General features: G+C 41.9%; 1 protein-coding gene across 3 annotated transcripts in view; it reads left to right on the top strand.

The window, feature by feature from the left end:
- PARD3B (par-3 family cell polarity regulator beta) overlaps positions 1 to 24,738 on the top strand; it is a 443,287-nt gene that overhangs the window by 405,367 nt on the left and 13,182 nt on the right. For all 3 annotated transcript variants that reach the window (XR_012777023.1, XM_075511456.1, XM_075511455.1), the window contains one exon: positions 6,793 to 6,872. Coding sequence is in view for 2 of the 3 variants with exons in the window: in XM_075511456.1 (XP_075367571.1) it covers positions 6,793 to 6,872 (80 nt within the window). In the remaining variant the exon portion in view is untranslated. The remainder of the gene's footprint in view (positions 1 to 6,792; positions 6,873 to 24,738) is intronic.

The raw sequence follows: 24,738 nt of genomic DNA, 5'->3' as shown, positions 1-24,738 counted from the left end.
GCATTCCCCTGGAACATCATCTTGGTTTGCCATTGCAGCCACTTAGCGTAGAAAAGCACCTCTAAGAATATCAAAAAGAAATATTAAAGGTGCCGTCTTATATCCAAACAATGGTAAAGCAGTACCGATGGGCTCATATAACATTAGACTCTTCTTTGAGGACTGCTTCTGTCATTAAAATCAATGCAACTTAATTAAAGCAAATTATAGATAGATACATCTATAAATAAGATATTAAAGTGCGCTGCTGAATATGATAATTGCTGCATATTTAGCAATCAGCGTGTGTGTTCTGCTTTTGCCAGGAGGGATTTCTTTCAGTGAAATCAATGGAGCTTTATTAAAAACCATCCAAATTAGAGGGAGAAATGATGAGTGTTATAATAACGCAAAATCACTGTTTCAACTTTCATTGCAAAACCAGGAAAGCAAAATACATCCCTTTTTGTGTATGTAAGGAAAACACGAGGAAAATTCTTTTGAATTGTGGACACTGGTAGAATTTTTAATTTTTACCTTTTGATGCAAAACATAAAAAAGCTGAATGGAGGAAAACATGTTTTCTGTGGAAATGCTGAAGGTCTTGGAGGGTGGGATAATTAGGATATCGCAGCAGTAAGGAATTAAGACCACTTCAGTCAACTTCCTCCATTTCACATGGAACATCCAGTTCACTGCCTTACATAACCCACCTCTGTTTTAACTGCTAAAGGAGGCGTGAGTGAGTCAAATGCTCTTAAATTTCACTTGCAGCCCCTAGAACCTGGCAGACTGTTGAAATGCAAAAAATAAAATGGTGAGTTTTGGTGCTTCACCTGTGTAGGAAACATTGAGACCAGGGTGGGGAACAAATCCACTTTTACCTCTCTCAGTTTTTTCTTCAGTTTTCACTTAATTGAAAACAAAAACCAACTGTGTCTCAGCAGAGGGGAGACCTGAAGGTTAAAGGGCAAATTCCGTTATACCACAGCTCTTTTTGGCATGCTGAATCTCAACCCATGTGATTAGAAACGCTCACAGACAAAAGAAGAGCTTTGAGAACAGAGGTCAAACCAGCATCTGAATCAAGTCCTTTAACAGATGATCACAAGACTATTGAAAAATGTACTAAGCAATGCAGCAGTACTATGTGCCATGTTTATACACAGACTGCCAGGGAAAAAGCAGAACTGGGTGGCATTTTCAAAGCACTTGGGTGATGGCAGAGCACGTGCCTCACTCTGCAGCCTTCCTGGGATGGCTCCTGTCTTTTAGTGCACGTCAGTCGTATAAACCACAACGGTAGTATCACACCGTTTTTTATGGGGAGAAAACCACAATGCACAAGCTCAAGTGACTTTCCTGAGCATACACATTGAATAAGTGGAAAAGTTAGGAGTCCCAGGACTCCTATCTTCATAAGCTCTTCGTGATCTCCTGTAATTTTAAGGAAGTCAGGCATGACTCAAGTGGAGTCAGCAGTGTTTTGCACCGGGTTCACAAACGTGTAGCTAAAATCGCATCAGCCTTGATGAAGTTATGTTATTGCTACTTATCTAGTGGACAGCACATACTCCTCATTTTCTTTCTGATCTTAATGATAATTGAAATGTTTGGGAGAGGCTTATTGTTCAGAAGTGGGGAAAACAAAGGGTTAAAAAGAAAAAATTAAAAGGGCAAAGGAGATGTTTAGCATATAAGTGAAAAATGAATAAGCCTGAATGCAACACCCACTGTATGTTATTCCTTTTTAAGAGTGTGAAACTTCTGACTCTGAGCTGTGGTTTTTCTATAGCTAGTCAAGAAGCTTTAAACAATTTTTTTAACAAACTGATCTCTGCAAACATGATCAAAAGTTTTCTATATGCAGGTCTAAATAAAATACCTGCAGGAGAGGGAACGGTGGCTGCGGCTTTCTGAGACAGGCACCCTGAAAATGGCTCTGCATCATTCTCTTCCTTATGAGCGGTACCCAAGGTCTTCAGCCTGCCAGCTTCACTCGGGACGGACTTGGAGCAGGGAGCTCGGGTAGTTCAGGTGGGAATTTGTGAGAGGAGGTAGAGCCCCAGGCAAACACACACTGTCCGGCTGAATGTGTCTCCACTGCTAGGGCAAGGAGTTGCTGCTGGCTTCCATTTGCAGTGTGATAGCTCTCACCTTGAGCTGTGTGTGAATGCACAAGAAAAAGTTGATTCTGGCTTCGTGAAGCTTAAACTTCAAAAAAGATCACTATAGTTGTTATTGTTCATACCGCAACAGGGGTCCAACCCCAAACACCTTGATCCACATGAAAGGGGCAAGAGAGGCTTTCCTGCTAGCAGCTAGTCTTTTGGCCTTTAACAAATGCTCCAGGAGGAAGGCAGGGTAAGGTAGGTGAGGAGGAATGAAATGCAGTGTCTCCCGGAAAAAAACATGGCCTCTTGCACTTTTCTGCACAGTTTTCAAGGTCGTCTCAAGCTTTAGGATGAAGTAAATCCTTTCTCTGCTCTTAAAGAATTGTTATTCTGCAGCCCCAGAATTTTCCTGTAGGGAAATCTTAGACTTATTTCAAGATACCTGCCTGCAGGTATACTCTCCTTGTGCCTTGTAATTTATTTGCAAATATTTGAATGCTCTAAGATATTTGTTTCTGGCTTGATCTACATGTGCATGTTCACATCACCTTCTTTATTTTTTTCCTGGGAAGTTTTCCTAGGGAGAATTGGCAGGTTAGAGAGATTTGCTGCTAGCTTATCACTTCCATGTATTGGAAAACTCCTCGAAGTGCCCTGCAGCTACCGTATTTACCAGGGACATGGCTTGCACCGACACCTGCACAGCTTTTGTTTTCTCTTTTTCTTTACAGCTGCTTTCCCTTTCTGTCTGTTTTGGATCTGCATGTGAAACATGAAACTATGACTCTTTCTACAGTTTTCTGTCTTGAAACAAATGTGGATCCCATTTGCCTAGGGAAGTGGAGGGAGCCTCAGCCTGTGCTTGTTCTTCTCTGCCTTTCGGCCCTTCATGTTGGTCCCCTGCTGAGGGCTGTGGACGTGGAGAAAGGACAGCAGCACGCAGTGCCCACACCGCTCTCCAGTCTGCGCATCCCCCGGCCTGGTTCTGCTGCTGCAGGCTGGCAGGGGTTTAATTGAAGATGCAGAGGTGTCATAGGGTTTTTTCTGAAGTGACATATTTCTATCACAGAAATCTTGTTTGCTAATGGAAATTATTGGTTAAAAAAAAAAAAGACAGACTCGAACAACAAAAATGTTACTAGCTGTGTAGAAAAAATGCCTTTCTGGCACACAGAAAATCCTGACCATGAAGGCATTGAGTTATATGGATGCGATGTCTTGCCCATTTGTCTGGTACCTTGTCTCCAAGTGTGGCCACTGCTACGTGAATTCAGAGAATTCACCGGGATCCCCAAAGGGATGATCAGGAGAATAACCTGCTCTCCCTTTCAGGGAATGGCTGACTCTTCAAGGGTTTACCTCTCTTCAACCCGTCAAAGGCTTTACTGTCTTCTGCTAAACCTGAATGCTAGTTGTTTTGGTTCATGTGTGTATGCAGTTCATTAATTTTCCATTCTACAAAGGGCTTGGCCATACCGATACTTTGCAACACTTAAGTTTCATGAATTGTTTGTTGTTTTTTTGATAAAGATAGCATTTCCTTTCCTCAGTTTAAGCACGCTGCTCTTTTAATTGCACTGATGGGATGATGGCTGTTTCTGTGTTTATCTCTACCCCGTTATTTTTGCATATTCATGTTTTGCTTGTTAGTTGAAGCTGCTCTAGACTAAGAGATGATCTCTTCATAATGATGGCTCTTATTTAAGTTGATGTCGTTAATTTAAACCCTAAAAATAAGGGAGCGTGTTTTGGATCATTCTTTCTGTTGTTCATTACCATACATTTGTGAAATGTGTATTTCATCTGCTGTCGTGTTCTCTCTTTACTGATTGGGTTGTTGGTCTCCAAAGCTCTTCCAGCCGCCTCCAGTACGGACTCAGCTCAGTAACGCACCTTCTGTCAGCTCCCACGCCTTGCTGGTCACCTCGTGGTCAGCGTCCATTTGGCTTTGATAGGACTGCCAGGTTTTAATCCTTTTTATTAAGGTTATTGTTTGCTCACCTAAATATTTTGTGATTATCAACTATGCGGTTAAAACCTCCGCACCTGTACTGAGGGCCAGCTGCGTAGGTCCTGCTTCAGGGAAGGAGGAGAAGCCGGAATATTTTGATCTTGCTAATTAGTACCTTTCACGCCGATTTTTAGCTTAGTTTGTTGTAAAAGACAGCAAGGAACCCTTTGCTTTGACTCTCTCTGAAACAGAAATAACTTTTACGAGGGAGGTGTTTCCATTTTCGCAGTTTCTCTCTTCGTCGGGGTAGTATTTTATTCCAGGCACCATTTTGCTGGTGGCGGAGCGATGATACGTTTTTACTGTCGCGTGGACAGATGGAGAAGGGAAAGGAGAAGAAATGGCTGAGTCTTTAATTAGCCGTGCAGAGCCAGAGCATGCTTTTCCAGTGCGTCGGGGGTTTTATATAGGGTGTGGAGACTCAGCCGCTCGATGGATCCAAATTAGCAAAATTGTGTCTCCACCGCCAGGGTGTTTCTATGGCAACTGTCTCTCAAATCATATATACAAACAGACCTGGCGGGGGGTATCGCCTTCTAGTTGGTCTGCAGGAAACCATCGGAAAAGGGGTGTTTTCAGGCTGCAAAAAGGCCTTGCGATGTAAATATTTTTTACTTTCTGGTGACTGGTATAAGTTTGGGGATCGCTGCTCAGTGCTGGCTCGGTTCTGAATCTGTTTGCGTTACTGCACATGGACTGGCTGCCGTTACTCCTGCTAGGTGTGAGAGCGATCACCGGGAAACTTGCAGAGGGTTGCGAATGCACAGAGTTACCAGGCGCATCCTTTAGCCCATAAACGTCTTGCCACTGCACATAATTAATAGCCTACAGCCTATCTACAGCCACGCAGGCAGACAGTGTACTACGTGGCTTTTGTGCTGAGTGAACCAAATTATACGGTCATTTCTTTTCCCTTCATTCTTCTTCATAAAACAGCAGAAATCTGGAGGCTCTTCTCTCACCGGCGTACCTGGTGAATTAAGGGAAATTATCAACCTGATCAAATTAGCAGTGTAAGAACAGCCAACGTGGCTGTGACTCTCTGCCTAAGTTACTCTATCTTTATAAATTCTCTCTACATGTCACTTTTTCTGGTGGAAAAAATGAATGAATGATCCATTTAGCCTACTGCCCTCTTTTTGAAATGTAGGGCAATTATTGCTATTTTTTGCTCGTCCAAAGTCAGGCACTGCTAAAGCATGGGTCATTTCAAATCAGAGGTGCTTATTTCTTGCAGCCATCAGTTCCGTGAGGACTTCTTTCTGTTTTGAGTCAGATAAAGGGGAGTTAGCAAGAGGCCTGTGCTAAATAATTTTTTTTCACTTCTGGTATCTTGGATGTTCAATGAGTGGCAAGGTGCATAATGCTGTTTGTCTAGAATAATTCCTGAGCTTGTCTAGTAGCTCCAAGGGATAGTGGCTCTCTTTGCATTGGACTTGGCTTATGTAATGGGTTCACAGGAGACTGTACACAGAAATGCTGTGTAAAGGTAGATAAGACTTACTACACCTGAGTGCACAGTCTTTCCCATTGTAGAAGCTTATACGTCTCTTCAGTGAAAATGGCGTATTGGGCATAAATTACAGGACTGACAGAAATGTACTCTAACCTGTAGAATGTGAAAAGCATGATAATTTTTGTTTGTTTTCTCTTTTTATAATCAGGCACTTGCCGAAAGCTTCGTGTGATTTATTCTTTTCTTTTTAATGAATTGTTAAAAATGTTTGAAAAGGCATTAAATCTTCCTTTCTGCTATTAATCTGTAAAAGGGGAAGGGGGTTTTAAATGGCCTCTTAGTATATTGCTTTATAAAACTGCTGATTCTAGCAGCACCGAATAGGAATACATACTAATGTAGGAAACACTGAAGGCAGGCAGAGCCTCCTGCATTTATGGAGGAAAAGACTAATAGCTCCATTTTAACAAGGCTCTTAACACTTTGGGCCATCAGCAGGCATTGAGTGAGTGAAATTGGGAGAGCTCCTGTGTGCTAAAAGCATTGAAGTTCACCATTTTGTACCCCAGTTGGAGCCTTCCTGATAGAATTGTGCTCTCCAGCCAACTCCAGTTGCCATCTTGAAAACAAACCAAGTAGCGAGCTGGCATTTTGACTGAGTGCACTAATGCTTCACTTTTGAAATGGCACCAGAGCATGATAAATGCACTTAACTCCCAGCTGGATACTTAGCTTTGCAGTGGCATTAAGGAAAGTTTCTGGATTTGTGTTAAGAATGAAAGCAAAGCCTGTTTATATCGTGTTTTATACTTTAGCAAAACAGAAAGTGGAGAAAAACCAGCAAACTTGGTACTAAGATGCTAGCTTTGATTCAGGTCGTTATGCCACTGGAATCAGAAGGGGTGTGCTTAATTAGATTACGTCCTCGCGTTACTGAATTCTAGGAGGAAGGCCAGCCAGGGAAGGAGAGAGAGTATCCCAGCTAGCACGCAGACGAGGAAAAGGCTCTGAAGATTGTACCTGTTCGAAACAGTTCTTTGATACAGAAGCCTTTCTTGTTAGCAGTGATAAGATTATGTATGGGATTTGGAGCTTCTTTGAGCCCCTGCCTTTCTTTTGTTGATTTTGGCATGTTGCAGCATCATGTGTTCTCTGCTTATCGTTTTGAGATGCATTGTTAGTAGCTGGGCTGCATAATTGATCTTCATCTCTAATTACTCTCCTCTCCACAGGTGCCTGGAAAAGGTCCAGATGGGAGCTCGTACAATCTCCACTTCGAGGGGATGGAAAGGCAGTATGCATCCTTACCCAGGTACGGCACCGAGCCTCATACACACACACTCTGATTCACCCTCCCTCCAATGGGTAGGGAAATCAGCCCACAGCTGCTGTCCGGCTCCAACATGAGAGATTATTTTGCGGTTTTGTCTTGTCACCTTTTGCTGCTGATTTAGTGCCATCTTTATAACTGTACTATTAATTTGGACTTTTGAATTTTAAAAAAAAAGGTCTGTCATTGAACATGTCAGCAAGAGTCATGATCCACAGGTAGAGAACATGACATTGAGGAAGCTGGCTCTGCAAGAGTTACAACAGGTCGTAGCAGGGCATAAATGACCGAGTTTATAGTGATATAATCCTAGCTGGCATTGACAGAGTACTGCTGTGGAAAGCCTCCACTACAGCAGCCACAGCTACTGAAGTCCCACTGCTGCTGCAAGGACTGTCAGACTAGCAGTCCTATTCCAGTAGAGCACCTCTATGCTTTAACTGAACACTGTGGAAATGAGAGTGAATTCTCGAGGGCTTTTTTTAATTTTTAATCCTTATCAACTCAATGAAGAGTAATTCTAGTCTGAAACCAGTGGGGCATAACAAAAAGGAAGCATTTCAGAGATTTCAGTCCAGTTTCTATGGGAGTTCTATAGCAGAGTGTAAGATTTAGCAAGCCAGAAAGGGGAGCAAGAGGATGCTAGAAGAGATAGCGGGAAGCAGTGGGAGGAAAACAAAAAGAGAAAAATATTCCCCCTTTAGAATTAGAGGGCTGGGAAAGACCTTAGAAGGGTTGCCCAGTCCACTTCTTGGACCTACAAGCAAGATAATTTGTAAAAGGAAAGCAAAAATAGCTATTTACAAGGAAGAAGAGATTCTTCGTTGTGAAGTAGTGCTGGCATTTAGGAAATAAGTTTCTTTTTGCTTCTTTTTCTTTTTCCACTGAGCTATTTACATTCAAAGGTGTCACTGGAGAGATTGATTGATAAATATGTAATGCTGTGTCCAATTCCAGATGAAAATACAGAGAATATCTTACTTTTGGAAACCAATATATAAAGGCTGTCTCACAAGACGTTGTTGGATGTTTGTAGGCATCTTTCATGTACGTGGTTTCTAAACCAAAGGATGTGTCTGTAGTTTAGTTACTGCCCTCAAACAGTGTTTGTGTCAGCCATCGTTTTGGAAATTCATTCTGTGCAATAACTGGCTTTTCTAAGAGAAGCCTGCTTTCCAGCAGTGTGTCCTGTATGTATTCCTGACTGACCGTGGCTATTCTTACTCTCCTGGGTAAACAGCCATCTTCCTTCGTAGTCCTCCAACGCTCATGTCTCCTGTCATGTTTTTAGCAATGATTTTTGCAGGTTAGTTAGGCGTAGTTTAATTATGCACCCTCTTTTTTATCTATTTTAAACTTCAATTTTGTTGCGTACTTCCTTGTGAATTACAAGAATAAATTAGCAGTTGGTGCCCAGTGTAACTCTCTACAGCAATTTTCGTATTCCTGTATCATGTCGTCTTTTATTCGTTTTCCCTTCAAGCTAATCAACCTTATTTTTTCAGTCTTTATAAAATGGAAATTTCCCAGTGAAGTAACTTCCATCACCTAGAATTCTTTTTATTTCACCGGTATTCCTTTCAAGTGAGGATGACCAGAAGTGAGCACAACAGTGCAGATGCAGATGTGCCCTTGCTTTATGCAGCAGTGTTCTCTGCACTCGTTCTATCCCGTTCCTTTTCAAACCCGCTGCATCCTCGGCATGTCCCCGAGGTGTGTGTACTGCACACCTCTGCACCCTGCATGTTTGTGGGTTTTTTAAAAAAGTAGGTCTGTCTGAATCAGATCATGAATCTCACAGCGTTCTTCCCAAAACCTCCGTTTAACTTGCTGGAAGCATGAGTCTCCAGCTCTTATGACAGGTTTGAGTATTTAGCTGGCTGGGACTTGCTGTTTAGGAAGTCATCCAAACCTTCAGTAAGCTTTTGGAGATCGGTGTGAAGAGTGTCATTTCTCTCAGTGCCTAAGAAGATGACGCTGGAGAGTGAGAGGGCCTGCACCTCAGCGGGGTTGTGCATGCTTCCTGACCCGCACGGGCGCTGCTGCCCGCGGGCCGTGCCGTTCCCGCGTTTCCAGAGGGTTTCCACCCTGGCAGGAGCAGAGCTCTGGGCCAGCGTACCCTTGGGTGCGCCTGCAGTCCAGCAGTCGGCTGCTGCCTTTTATACTTAGGTTTTGTAAGTTTTGCAGTTTCATGTTACTGCAGTAATTAAGCCCTGGCAGTCACAAATGACTAGATTGCTACAGTGAAGTCTAAACCAGAAAAAGGGGATGCAGTCTCATTGCCAGCCACTAATGGAAATGAGTGATTTCTTTTGTTCTCATGGCTGACTGCCCAGGAGTATAGAGGAATCCAGGTAAAAACCACCCATTTGCCATCCTATTCTCAGTGGAGCATCCATGAATACTACTGTAAAGGACAGTACTATTAAAAAAAATAAGAGAAAGAAATAGGTAGAAAGAAATACAGAGGTAGTATTTCCTCAAAGAGCAGCTTTCTTCTCCCCAGCATTCTAGTATTAGTTCATGGTTTCCTGCCCTTGTCTTGTCCCTGTCCTCGCCTTGGTCAAACCACTGAGCTGCATTTGGTATGGACGTGGTATATAATTGTCTGCATGCTTAGCCATTTAAGTCCCGTTTAATAAGAGGCTTAAAGAGGCTTCAGATGAGGGTTGTAGATGTTGGGAAACAGATTCTTACTGGAATATTGCATTGAGTCCAGGAGGATATGACCTTTGCCTGCCGCTCTGGTGTGGCATGACACAAGGAAAGAGAGGAAAGCACTTGAACTGGAGCCAGTTTCAGTGGATGAGGGGGCAGGAGGGGATCTGTGCCATGTCAAGAGTAGCTGGGACCTACACAGGGAAACTGTTCTGCTTACCTGGAAGCCAGCAGGAGTCATGCCAGTGTGTGTGGGCATGCACAAATTGAGTAAGAGAGCTTTGGTTTTCCTCCCCACTGGGCAAGGAGGAGGAATGATCACCTGCCAAATAGCTTTAGGAACGTCTGGTGCCCCTAAGGCACTAGCGCATCCCCATGCAAAGGCACGCATCCTGCACGAAGGGGAAAGTCAGATTGCCAGCAGCATCCGAACGTATCTGCTGCTGGGTTGCAAAAGTCTAAGCTCTGAAACATCATTGCTGCTTTGCCCTTTTGTTTTGTATTTTTGTGTCTTTCTCTGAAGCTGCTAATTTAAGCCTAGATATTATGGGCCAAATTCAGGTGATACAGGTCTGTAACTGTATTTCAGGAATTCAGCTGTGCCAAGTATGCTTGCCTTTTCAGTAGATGCAGCAGCAAATCCAGTGTCCCACTCTCACTGAGCTCAGTGATGCCTTTTTTGCCTTTGAGTGGAGGATCTGTTCCTATGTAAGGTTACATTTTTAATTAAACGCTGAAAACAGGAGGCGGCAGCCTTTGGAGGAAGGCTTTGTATGTGACTGGCTTAATGAGTGGCCAGCTGAGTTACATAGTGAAGCTTGTAGGTAAAATAATGCCAGTCTGTAGACTTGGTTTGGAAATGTCTACAGAGGCAAACATCTGAATTAGATGATAAGTGGCTGTGGCAGGAGAGCGGCAGGTCTTCATCTCACACTGCATTGTGCTGTTCTGTCTGGAGGAAAGCAGCAAAGTGGGAAAGACAGAATGGAAGGCTTTGCAAGAGAGATACAGTTCTTTGCACTCAATACTTACATGTTGCCCTGGGGCTATGGCTAAGTAGTGCTGAGTAGTAGTAGTAAGCAATGTTAAATCCCCCTGCTTAGGAGGAGAATGGCTTGATTCTTATACCTCTTAGCCTCTTCTTTTGGGGAGAGGAGCAGGGCAAGGGTGTGGGAGCCAGAACAACATTTGTATTTTTTAAACTATTTTTAATGCCTGTTTTCTTGGTGTAATCCAGAATATTTTCCTGATGGAGCTATGAAACAGATATGAAGCTGAAGCTGCTCTGTTTGTTCATAGTTTTATTTTTGAGCTTGCTTTTATGGAAGTCTGTCTTAATGTAAATCACAGTCTTGCCAATGGCAGCCTTGTTTGGAGAAATCTCGTGTTCGAGGACACGTTATTTTCTGCGTTAATGGAAAAGCTGGCTGTGACAAAAGCAGACTGTCAGACACTGAGACGGGACACTGGTGACTTGATGAGTGTAGATCAGAAAACTCAGCCTTCTTCCTGGTAAGAAATGCTGATTCCAAAGGAAAGCTAATACTCCAGACTTTCTCTGGAATCCTCGTATTATTGAAAACCATGCATTTTTGCCGAGAAAAGGGGTGGGGCTGGAAAGGCAGTAGGAGCATTAGAAAATAACGGCTAGCATGGAAAAATCAGTTCAGGCTGTGTAGATGAGTTCAGCTGTATTGCTGTGGCTGGAAGGAGACCGCTGAGCAAACTGGTAATTGGCTCACAGGAATATCTGTCTTAAATGTAACATGTGTCCTAAAGCTGGGAAACTTGTGAATGTATTAAGGAACTAGCCTTGCAGTACAGTGGCAGCACATAGGCTTGCCATGCTGGAAGCTTCTCTTGAGATTGACCATGCAACTTGCACTTCTTAAGGCAGTAGCTGAAAGCAGCACATCTTCCCTGTCTAGGTATGAAGCCAGAAAGGACAATTTTCATCACCTTGCCTGAGCCCTCCAAGACCTTCTACATTTCTGCATCAACTAAATTTCAATTTTGATCCATCACATTACTTTTATAAATGTATTTACAAAAGCATCTAACCTAGAATTAAAATGTCACATTGTAGAGAATTTATTACATTCTCCAGAGGTTAATTCTTTTACTGTTTAAAAAGATTATGCCTTTTTTTCCTGTCTGAAGTTACCTAATTTCAGTTTCTAGATACTATGGTAAACTTTTTTTTCTGCTAGATTTTAAGAGCCAAGCCTGCAAAAAGCTCCCCCTTCAGTATTTCTATGCAGTAATCATTTATGTTATCTTTTAACCTCCCTTTCAATAAATTAAATAGATTGAGCACTTAGGTCTTACACTATAGAGCATGAAAACAGCATTGACTCAAGGGGCCGGAGTCGCCATGCAGTCAATTTACGAGGCAGCCTCTAGAGCTGAGTCAAAAACATTTCCAACTCTTTAGATCAAAAACAAAGTTTCTGTAACACCTATGTCATGAAGAGATAAGGTTCCTCAAACAGAAGGAATGGCTTACTTAGCAAGTTTCATTAGCTTTTTCTTGCACTTGAGTGTTCTTGCCTTTATTTTACTAACCAAGTTTATTTCAAAATGCAGGATTTCTGCAATTTAATTGAATCCCAAAAACTTCATCAGAAAGTGACTTGACACAAATCACGAGAAAAAGTTAATTGTCTATTAAATAAGAGTCATCATTCACTATTGTCTAGCAGAATCTGAAATTAATATACTGACATTACTTAAATATGTATATAGTGTATTCTCCTGGTTAACAAAAAGAAATCACAATTTTAGTGCAGACTATAATTAGCTGCAAATCAACTTGTCAGAGCATTCCTGGCCTATGGGAATTGACTAACCAAGGAGCACAGATGAAAAAGCAAGGTTTAAAATCAATTATTTAAATCAAAATTCCCTGCTTGTTAGTCTAAATCACAACTAAATTTTTTGCTTTAAATCACTTTGATTTAACTTACTCCATCCCACATTGCAAAAAATCTGTCCCTTTCTCATTTTGTATACTTCATTTACATTCCTCCTTGACATCTGACAGTATGTTACACAGCATTGACCCAGCAGTTCTGGTGATGTTCTGGTTGTTTTTTGGTGTTGACCCGTCTGCGCTGCCAAGTGCCATGCGGTGGCACAGTGGTTCTCAGTAACAGTGACAGTGTTGCTGTGTCCCACAATACTGCTGCTGTTCTGCCAAGTTATCTTCCAGGGACCTTCTTGGTGCTCAGCCACTTCGTAGTAACAGTCTGCCTCTCAGTTTTCCACCGTTCCTCTCTTCAGTTGACTTCATTACATGACTCTACTGAATTTGCTTCTTTCTTTTTTTTAGCCCAAAATTGTGCTTTATGGCAGGCAGAGGGTGGCAATGCTGATGCAGGCTGCAGGCATCGCAGGGAATGCCACTGCTGCCTTCTAGCACTGTTTAAATTGGAGCATCGTTCGCCTGGTTAAAAAGAGCATCTGCAGATATATTTTCGTAAATATGGGGGGAGGGGGCTTGCCAAAACTTTAATGGCAGTGAAATAACTTACCAACCCAGTCCAGAACCACCAAAGTCATAGTCTGTCAGTGAAACCGAGTTGCTGGACATACATTATACAGTTACAAAGCAAACCTATTAACTTTTGGTGCATAATGTAATACACAATATTTTTAGTAATGCTCAGGTTTTCCCTCCAAAGTGGTGCAAAACAGTGAAGGGCAGGCTGATGGGAAAATATTTTGTAGTTTTGGGTAGCTGAAAAAAGTCTGTATCTCTTCCATTTCTCACATTGATTAAAATTAAGATAAGAGGGTCAAGAGAAGGATTTAAGAAACAATTGTGAGTGGTCTTTTTTAATTTCCACTGTAAATCTTTTTTTTTTTTTAATATTCCCCTGACATAACTGCAAAACTAAGAAGACTTGATAATTTGGAGTCTTAAATGGGATTAGAACTAAGTAGGACACAAAAATGAATGGCCCACTTAATTTCATCATCCTAGTCATGTGAAATATAAATAATATTCAAACAGTATATTCTATGGTATACTTCATTATTAACTTTCTCTTCTGTTTTAATCATCTAAAGTAATATCAGTAACTCAGGGATGTTTTTTAAATATGATTTTTATCTTGACAGCTGTACTTTCATTGAAAATGCAGCAAAATCTTATCTGTCTGTATCTTCCAGTGTGGTGATCTCATTATAAGTGAAATATGTGTATGGTTTTAGTTGGGTTTTAAGTCCAGGCAGATGAATTTAGAATCAGTTTTGATGGAAATACTGGTCCTACTTAAGGACCTCCAAGATACATTGCAATAAACCAGCAAAGATGAACTACAGGCAAAGAAAAAAGATCATTCTCACACACTAGAGCACAAGCTTGGGAACCAAGCTGATGTGCTCATTAAAAGATTAGCTTAAATCCAATATCAAACAGTTTAAGATTTGCTTAGCTGACTTTACTTAAGTCTGCAAGGTAATAAAAGCGATTGCTGTGGAAACTGCCCAGTATCTCTGAGATGTCAGGAAAGTCATTGTATTTCAAGAAGGACAGAGTCCAAATCCAAAGCGGGACGCCGGATTTGTGATACGTACGTGCGGGAGAAAGCTGGAAGTGCTCTGTTGCAACTTGTTCTGTTTTATCTCAGTTTCCGTTACTCTGCTGCAGTGTGCCATGGTACTAGTACCACCTCGGTGCCTTATGTGGAGTCTGAAGGCTTTTTTTGTGCATGGTGTCAAAACATATTTGCCCAAAAATGTGCAGAGTTCATAAATAACGTGTGTATACCTTCTACAGGGAGAGTCTTGGGCATTAAAAGCAGAGAAGGTAGGAAAGGGTCACTCTACTGTAGACGTTTCAAAAAATGGTCTTGTGTCTTCCTCTAAGACTTGGCTGAAAGGAGGAAAGAAAATTGTAAACAGGATCACAATTACAGAAATCTCTAAGTTGAATTCAAAAGGAAGGAGATTTGGTTGTAAAACATACCTCCAGCTTTGTAATAAAATAGACGTATCAGTTGAAATGAACAGGATGCCTCTATCCAAGCCATATTAAGCCTTAATACTGAAAAAGTATACTTTAGAAAGTCAGAAAGGTCAAGGTTCATGACATCAAATCATGGATTGCAGCTGGCAGACCACTTCTATAATTTCCATGGGAATAACTAAAGAAAATTGAGCAAAGAAAATGTCTACAATGACTGGGACATAGCTTGAAAAAAACACTAAAAACCAGATGTCCCAGAAGAATACTTTGGAAGTGTAGAAGGAGGCGGACAGGGATGGGTTTTGTCAATTTTTCTAATAAGTCAGTCAACTCCTCATAGCAAAAAGCCAGTTAATGCAATATGGACTAGTTTAAAAGTCAATTAATATTTTGAAACTACACAGCCAGCCTTTTTGCAAGGAGATACTAGCTGGAGTAAATAAAAATACTTTCAAGTGTCACATTTCAAAAAACATGGATGTGGTATGGATTTTAGTGTATAATCAGGCATAAGGACCTCCCACTCAAACTAAGGGCACCAAATTCAGCTTAAAAATTTAGGAGATGGAGGAAAATATTGCCTCTGAACAAAAGGGCTTGAATTAATGCTATAAAATTTAATGAAGTTGTGGAGACATTGCCTCAGAAAACAAAGCTGTATTAGCTATGCCTCCAGTGAGTAAAAGAACAAAACAAATGTTAGGGAACAAAGTATTAATGAAAGAAAGAAGCGTCAGTACAAAATGGTTAGGTTGAGATGAAGGATCTGTGGAAAAAAGATAAGTGAATGCAAATTAAAAAGAAGATCAAATTAAAAAACAAAAGCATATGTCCCATAGAATGCATCAACAGAATGATGTGCTGAATGAAACCTGGGGAATGAGATGAGTGCTACAAAATGCAAATACATCCTTTGCATTGTTGCGATGGATATTGAAATTGCTCAGGAGACCACCAGCCTGGGAAGCTCAGCTGGCTGCTTTATAGGTACGCGTATTTGGAATAAAAACGTTGCTGCTTATGTTGGATTATAAATCAGAACTGATCAAAAGGTGTGGACTCTAGGCTGCAAAAGTGAGGAAATAAGTTTTTCTTTCTGTGAGAAAGTTCACTGTGAAATAAGGCAACTCCACTGTAGTTCTTGGCTTTGGCTTTCTCTTGATACATGGGTCTGGAGGTGTGGCTGAAAGATGGTTGTCAGCGAACATGCTTTGAAAACAGCTAAAAAAGGAGAAATGTAGGAAGCCAACAGCATTGGGTGTAAATACGTATGATTTTCGAGGATGTTGGATCAGGATTTTTTGAGCGAGCTTCCTGCAGCTCTCACAGCGTTGTGCACGAACCTCCTGTATGTTCTGTCACGGCTCAGCTAGGTTCCTGTAAGCAAACAGCAGCTTTGCGATGGCACCCATCGCTCAGAGGCAGACTGCAGTTAGTTCTCCATAATCCATCCAGTTCCCCTATCTTCATCCTATCTTTGCAAAGCAGGTTCAGAAAAAAACAGAAAAGATGTTAAAAAGAACAAGGAAGTTGCACTGTCACGGTGGCAAGTTTCAAGCTTCTAATACAGCAAGGCATTTAAAGTGAGTCAGCTATAGGTATTCTTATACACATTTATGAAAGGGGAAAGGAGATTATGATCATAAAGTAGGAAAGTGAATTGTATGTGGACAATCTTAATTGCATGCTGTAAGGTAATGACAGGCTGTGAAATCTTAAGAACTCAAATATAGTTCTGGGTTCTTTTACAAACACATAGGGGAGAGAGTCATGAGCACTCAGCGTGCCACCCACCAAGAAATAAGAAACGGTGGGAGAGATGAGAGCCATAGAGAAACAGAAGGGCAGTGCTTTAAGCAGACCTGCGGTTGTTTGTGATTGTTATCCTTGGTGAAACCCTGCCTTGTGAGGAGAAAGCTTTTATATAAACTGGTGATTAAAGGAAAGAGGTATCTAATTTGGGATTAAGAGAATCACTGAAGAATTTAATAGTAAAAACAGTTGCTAGAGCAGCTGTTTCAACACAGCTCATACAATTGGCAGCCAAACTACTTCCATTTCATAAGTGGGTGACATATTTAATTTCTCTGCGCAGAAGTCTCTTAAACACCTATCAAGAGAATATTCTAAATTCCACAGGGTTTTGTCCAGCTTTCTTTGCCCATATATTCACCTAACACTTTTATGTTGCTCTTCAGCTATGACACTTTAGAAAATCATGCTTTGGATATGTTGATCCAGGTTGAGCAACACCTTATTCTGCAAGAAATGTAAAAGCGAGTACGAGCCTGATCCAGAAGCACTGCAATCCATGGATGTGTTCCTACCAATTGCAGTCAGCAGTAGGTTTAGACTGAAATGCGATCACTGTTAGAGCATATTCCTTCATTTCTTTGCTGCCTGGGTCAGTCTGCTAGTAATTTGATAAACTCTGATTAGGATATTTGTTTTTACCCTGGGAACTCTGCCCACCAATGTTCGCAGTCCAAATCTCTCCATATTTAGAGATCCTGGAAAAAGGAATATATCTTTGCCTGCTCTCTATGTTCTTCTCCACCCCATCCCATCTTACCAGAGATATAAGTGAAGTAAAAGTAGGACTGAAAAATGGATATAATTCAAGCTTGTTGAAGAATTGCGAACGTTCAGATCACTAGCGGTTATGGACCAGTAACTTTAAGAGCAAGCATGGAGCTAAAACTCCTGTTGTACCCTGGCAGAGAAAATTAATTCCTGCTTTCTTAAGAATCTTTACCATCATCTCCTGGCTTGGAAAAGATTGCATTGTTCTAGCATTTAATAGTTATGTAAATTAGGACTAATTTTGTCACTTAACACCTGTACGAAATTTTCTACTAGAACAGTTCTTTAAAATATGGCATAAACAAAGCACAAGATGCACAGTGATACTGCTCTTTCCTTGATGCTTATTTGGGAAAATCTGCATAAGCTATTGAGCTTTACCTACCGCAGGTAAAGATGTTGTGGATATACCAGAAGCACACCCACAAAACTTTGTAGGCGTGTGGTTGGTGTTAAATAGTCCATAGGCCACTAGTCAGACTTTCAGCAAGCTGTATTTTGGAACTATACTAAATACCATAATGCATATGCTAAAAACTTAACCACATCTTTACAGTAATGGTAGTGTCTTTGCTGTACTCGAAAACTTTGTCTGCCAAAGGTAACTTAGGCTGGCTATAGAGATATTGACAGAACTCATACCTTCTGCTGGCTTCTGTCTGGTATCGGTGTGGCCTCCTCTAGTTCTGGGCTCTGTTCTGCATGAGCAGATGGGATCCTACAGCTGTTCGAATAAATATTAGTTTTAAAGAGTTATTCTGCTCTGATTAACCATTCAATGAGGGGGGAAATGGCAGGGGAGAGAGCGCCTAAGGAATCTCTCTACTGCAGGCGCCTTGCCCAACAAGATTCATTTAAATGTTCGAGCGGTGATGAGGTGAGGAGTCATGTAAACTGGAAGCTGTTCCTCAAGTCACCGTCCTCTCTCTGCACACAGAGTAATTGATAGCTCATGCACTTGCAACAGCTGAAAAAACAGAACAGAACATGCAAACACGTCCACTGTATAACATACGTGGGAAGCAAGAGGAGGAGAGTGTTAACTTTAATAGAAAGTGAATTATCTGCCATTTTTGTTCCACTCCAGATGTAATTCAGCAAGGAGATTGGATCTGCGCATTAGATAGTCTGAGACAGCACCTTGGAAATTGGCAGCCAGTTCCAGCCACGGGCAGAGAGAGAGGGTGGTAAATGTGTGAACAAAACCCAGCCCAGGTTATCAAGTAAAACCCCAAGCCAACAGGGGTCCTTGGATATTGAGTAGCTGGCACTTTTCTTCACTTAAAGAAGAAAAATAGCCATTGTTTTCCAGGTGAAGGGAAGTACTTTGAGAGCAGTCTGTTGTAGATCATCACAAAATCTGGCAAGCAAAACCAATCTCGGCAGGATTTCACAGTTGAAAATCCATGTGAATGGCTTTTTGCTTAGATCTAGGTGTTAGCATGCTGTTGTACGTACCCATGTGTCACCCGGTTTTGGTCCCTCATTTAGCATTTTTGTTATGAATTTTGGCTCGATCTGAGATGCTATGCTTTAAAGAAAAGGAATATTTGTTTACTGAGAACTGAGATGTCTTCAGTGTAAAAAGAACGTATTTTCAGAAGCATGGTATGGTCACATTTTTTCCCTTTGTTTTGCTTTCTTAAAGAGGCAATAGTGATACGTTCTTGAACTGAAATCAACCACCCAAAACAATAGCTGGGACAAAGCGAGTAGGAGAAAGGACATACTAACAGTCTTTCTTCCAAAGATCCTCAAACAGCAAACACACTTTACAACTATACGTTCACCGATTAAAGGCTTCCAAAACCAGTGAAAAGCTTCAAGGATCCCAGTAGCCGCGCTCAGAAAGCCTATGCGACCTTGCTGTGTGTACTATTTCTTACGGGCTGACTCGACTTCTGGTAGTCCTCTAATTAGCTTTGTAGGGGTCTCTGAAGGCATCTGGGTTTCTCGCTGACTAGGGAATTGGGCTGAATGTAGGCTGCCTGAATCCACCCGTGCTGGTTTTGAGCACTTTCTGTACGGATCTCTTTACCGGGTGGTGTGCTGCAGCCCCCTCTGGAATGGCAAGTGGAAGCAGCTCGGTGGTGCCGGCTGTGCTGTGGTACTGACTGCACCACGCTTTATGGCAGAAAACACAGAGCAGATTGGTTTGAAACGAAAGGGAATTAAAAAAGGAAAAAAAAAGACGAATTCAATTAGTTGGTTGAAATTGAGTTGGGGTTTACAACTTGAAGTTTTAGGCCCAGATCCATCAGAACACTTAAGCACCTGCTTTACCTTGAATACATTTTGCTTTTCAATAGCAATCATTTGCCTAGCTATCAGAGGCTTCCAGGAAACCTGGACTTAAACGTGCATTGTAAAGCATGGGGGAAGGACATCAGACAGTCAGCGATACTTAGAGAAATTTCACTTTTTCACTCCCTGCACTTTCTGTGTTTAATAATGCCTCCTTAATGCTGCCTTAATGCAATGCTTTTTGTTAAATATCCTGTAAATAATACCAAGAAAGGTTATTTAATGAATAACCTGACTTTTTCTTTGAAGAGACTTGTTACTGATCTTAACTTGGAATCTCTTTAGTATTATTGAGGGGAATAACAACCTTAATGTCATTTTGGTTTGATTTCTTTGTGTGAAGGGCTGACAGCTCTCCCTTCTCTCTCGTCACCAAACATCTGAAGAAAGCTCTGTTATTGAGAGATTACTGCAGTGGTCCTTGGTCTTACAGAGATTTCATCAGAAACATTTCATTTTTAATGGACAATGGAAAATGTTCAGCTGTCCATTATTACGCTTCTTTGTACACAGTCTAAAAATATAAATGGAAATTATAATTACGTCTGTAATACTGGGTCCCAGCTGAAATCACTTTAATCCCAATGTGGAAAAAAAAAAATCAATATAGAACCCTTAACCCTGGTCTTTTCCTCCTTAGACATTTCATTTTCAGTTGTACTAGTTTATACCACAAGTTTTATAAGTTTTTGAAGGGACTTTAGTATATGGAGACCATTTTGCATCCTTAGAATGGTATTGCTGCTTTGTGCTTTTCTGACTTAGAAACTGGAATGTTCTTCTTGAGTAATGGTTTATATTGTAGCTGCTTGGTATGATATGAAATTTCTCCCTTTTACTTTTTGATCATTAGAAAAAGAGGAGCCTTTGAAATGTTGCAAAGTTCTTTTAAAGAAAATCCCATTTTACTGGAAGCAGAATTACACATATTTTTGTTAGAGAGAAACCCAACTCAGCATTAAAGATTTAACATTAAGGTTTGGAAAAGACGTCATTCTCAACTTACCACAGGCTCTCTACTATATTGTGCTTTTTTCCTGTGGGATTCAAATAGTAGGTCTGTCAAGGTTAAATATTACATTTCTTATTTTTTTATATCAACATATGTAAGTACAGGCATGCCATCAAGTGTTTTGTGTTTCTGAAACCTGCATCTTTCTGCAAACCTGGCCTTAGACCAATAGTTGCTTTGTTTTGAGTTAGCTTCTGGGGAGGAAAGGAGAGGTTGCTTTTATGCTGTAAGGCCTATGGAAACTATTACTTGCCGACTAACTGCAGCTTCCTCTGAAGCATCTGGTTCTGGTAACAGTCAAAGACGCGATGCTGCAGTTTAGGGCACGCTCTGCTACGTTGCCCCAGTTGCCACACTGTCAGTAAACATAGATGTAACATCCATGTAGCAGAGGTGTGCTATGCGTCTGGTAGAATGTCTTGTTTCTTAGTAATTGAATGTATGTACCCTCTAGATCATGAGCACTCAAAAAGTAAAAAACAAATTAACTGCATTTTGGTCAGTCTTTTCTTTGAATACCTGAAAGACACAAATGAAAAGGAATGTTTCCACGTGGAGTGAGGCATTTCAGCAACCCCCATCTAGTACTCTAGCTATTTATTTGCTGTCTAAGGCTGTCAGGCCTTAACTTCCTGACTTCATTCCAGGATACAGATGTTTCATTCTCTCCCTGCCCTCTCCTCCCCTTTCAGATACCATCCTCCTATACAAGAGCCTAATCCAAAGCTCATTGAAATGCTTCCATTGACATCCAGAGGCTTTGGCTGAGGCCGGATGAGTCTGGGGCACAAAGTTCCTCATTGCATCGAGTTATTCCCTCTTCTCAGTCTGGTATCTAGGCAGAGCACGGATCTCTTTCCATCTTTACTTCCCTCTGCAAAGTACCTTGATGGGTTTTTTATGAACACGCCACTTCAAGTCTATCACACCACACAATCTGAAAATACTTAGAATGATATTGTAGTAGTGACCTTTATTGTTCATTAGTGAATCAGCAGCCTAGCTTACTGTGGCTTTAAATGAGCTGTATAAATTGGTTGTTATTTTCAATGATGATTCCCTTGATTTGAACATACTAGAGCAAAGATAATTGTTTGATTGATTCATTATGTAAAAGATTGTTTCAAGTTAGAGGGTGTTTTTATTTAATTTTTTTTTCCCCCCAGCCAAATTGAGACATGCTGTCTGGAATCTTTGCCAGGTTCTTACCAGGTTCAGATGGGAAGTGCTATTGCTTCTCTTTTTCTCACTGATGGCATGTAGTAGCCTTCCTGGGCGGAGCAGGGGTGCCTCTCTGATTGTGGTGTTCATCATAATCTAAGCTGAAGCTACTGACAGCATCACGTCTTGCACATAAGACTCTACTGCACGTGGTAGTCTCTGATACATGATGTGTATATGTGTTCAAAAGAAATTAAAGTCTATCCTTGGTGGTGCTGTCCAAAGCCTCTCTTCATCTCGGTATTGGCTTGCCCCTCTCTTCCAACTGCTGTGCTGTCACCCCTGTAAGGTATCGCTAATTCCCAGCTGTTGGCATCGCTTTCCCATTGCTCAGGGATGCAGTGTCTCGGTGTGTCTTTAAAGCATTTTTTTTCTGTCTTCTGCTGTGTGCTCCCTCTTCGAGCTTCAGCGTCCTGATGTCTTCTGTTCTAGGTACGTGATGAAGCTGATATGACTGTGTTGCCACAGGCTGTGCTTGCTCTCTCTAGAAGGTGCTCCAAGAACTTTGCTGTTGCAAATTTTATCTTGTCATCTGGCATGCAGCATGGTGTGCAGGTGGCAAAGAAGAATTTGTTTAGAAGCTACATACCTCATCTACTACAAATGTTGGGGGGGAATGCACATAGATCTGGGATATTGATAATTGCACCAGTTCCCAAAGAGCAAAGGATGCTGCATGCCCAGGGAGCATGCTAGTAAGTCCTGCTGGATGCATGGTGCTGCCCCAGACCAGGAATGCATGGAAGAAAATCATGTAGATCTGATGATGTCTCATGTCATCTTGGACTCCTTGCAGGCATTGCCAGGGCTGGTGCTGCTGGGGGAGAAAACAAAGAAGAGAACAGCAGCCAGGCCAGGAGGGGAAAGTGGCAAAAAAAGTGGTGGGAGCCGTGGGCTCCAGGAAACCAAACCTGAGCCTTGTGGAGGGAGGCAGAGAGGACAGAGGGGGATGTGGCATCTTGCCCTGTTGTCATGTCCTCCCATCTCCAGCCTATGGTCTAACATGATGTGCACTGGCTTCCAGATTTGCTTTTCGTAAAGAAACAAAGTCCAGCAAATGAAAAGGGGAAGAACTGGGTGCAGAAGTGCATGAAAGTCAGCAGTTATGTCGTCTTCATCTGTGAATGGACCACACAGCTTGTATATATAAGCATTAAAGTTAGTGCCATATATATGAGTAAAAACTCTACCTATGCCCATAAGGCTGGGTTACAGCAGCTGGGAGCTGTATTGTGCATTTCCTCAGTGCTGTATGGTTCAGGTCTCAGAGCAAGGTTACAGCGATGTATTTGGTAGCGGTGGCGTATGCGTGTGTCTCATTTGCACCCAGCTACTCTGCAGGGCGTGTTGAGGGGGTGTTTGAGGAACCGAGCAGATTCGCGGCTGTGTCTCACCTCTCCAGAATCTGCTTCTGCTACCAGAATCTGGTGCGCTAAACCCTCCTCATCTGAGCAAGTCAACAGCCTGTCCCAGGCTGCTGCCTCAGGAATGGCAGGGACTTTGTAAATAAAGGAAACAATTGAATGATAAATTCACACTTCAGCACACTGCTGAACAACCTGATAACAGTTAATTACATACAGTATTTTTAAATGCAGCAACAGGGAGATAAGACGTGCAGAGATGGAGCACAGGCACTTGGGCCTCACAGCCGAAGGTTAACCTCTTATTACCCATGTCCCTAAAGAGGCCAGTGGTCTGCAGCTCCGAATCTCACCAGCTTTGAACATTTACTGGCTAGCAGTGACTCAGGGCCATGCACGTAGCATTTCCTCAGCCGCAGGTAGGGGCAGGGGGAAGCTGCGCTCAGCCCCGCAACTTGCAGGGCCCTGCTTTGAAAGAGCAACCTGTGTGCTGGCAGGCGGGAAATGCAGGGTGGTGAAACAAGGGTTGTCTCCACCATGGGCAGCAGGTAGAGCACGTCCAGTCGGCAGTCGCTCCGCTCGCTGCAGCTGCGCTGATGTTCGTGTAACTGTAGAAGCTCTTAAGGAAGAAGCCAGCATAAACACAGCTGGAATGGGCTGCAGTCGCAGGGCGCTCGCGGCCGTCTGCAAGTCACGGCAGCTGCAGTCAGTGCTACTGCTCTCTGGGCACCGGGTGGGACGTTTCCGTCTCTTCTAGCCCGGTGGGATTGAGGGCTTCGACCCTTGTTATTTAAAGCTCAACTTCAGGACGTCTGCTGTCAGAGCACCCGCAAAGTTTGTGACTTAATCCAAGTCTAATTAACTGATTTGCCTATCCAAATCTGGAGATTTACACACTTCTGTAGAGGCAGCTGTAAAGTTATAACTTCAGCTGTTTATCATGCCCTGAGCCTTTAAATCTCAATTATTAAAGGTGGTGTTTAATGGCTGGCTGGAAAAGGGGTGGTTACCAGAGTGTTAATGGAGTGCGGCAAGCCAGGAAATCTATAATCTAATGCCTGTATAGAAATGAATGGTTCTAACAAAAGAAAATATAGGGGGGGAGGATGTTACAGGCTGTTTAGGAGAAAATCAGTACATGAGCAGTAGGGGAACAATGGGGACTGAAGTACTGCCTGAAGAAAGAAATGAGAGCTGCTTGTTTTTAAGGTCCCCTTCACCCCCAAAAAGCAGCCATCGTTCTCCTCTGGATCTTGAGCTTTGCCTTTGTTGCAACGGGGAAAAAAGGGAATGGCACATCCCAGTGAGTTTAACAGAATGTCTGGACCCAGAAAGAAACGAAATGGAGGGAAAAATAACCAGCTACAATCAGTTTCAAAAATAATTTTCTTTTTTTATTGAAGCATGGTTTTACTACCCAGTTTGTGCCATCGGAGGCAGAATTGACAGCTATGCTTCATCATGGCAATGGGAGAAATCGCTGCAAGGAATGCTTTAATTTAAATCAGAAAAAAAAAAAGCCTAAAAGCTTGGTAATAACATTAATAACCACTTCTTACAGGTTTTTACTAGCCCACTAAAGATCAGACAGCGTGTTAAGATCCCAGCGGCTGAATAGTAAAGACCTGGGCCCAGGTTGTTATTACTTAGGAAGATTCTTTTAATGACTTCTGTTATTTGTTGAAAATCATTTGAACAGCACAGCTGAATAATCACCATGCTTCAAATTCATTT

This window comes from Mycteria americana, chromosome 9 (genome assembly GCF_035582795.1).
Source record: "Mycteria americana isolate JAX WOST 10 ecotype Jacksonville Zoo and Gardens chromosome 9, USCA_MyAme_1.0, whole genome shotgun sequence".
NCBI classification, from domain to species: Eukaryota; Metazoa; Chordata; class Aves; order Ciconiiformes; family Ciconiidae; genus Mycteria; species Mycteria americana.
The sequence above is the reverse complement of the archived record's forward strand: the minus strand, read 5'-3'. Positions and strand labels throughout refer to the sequence as shown.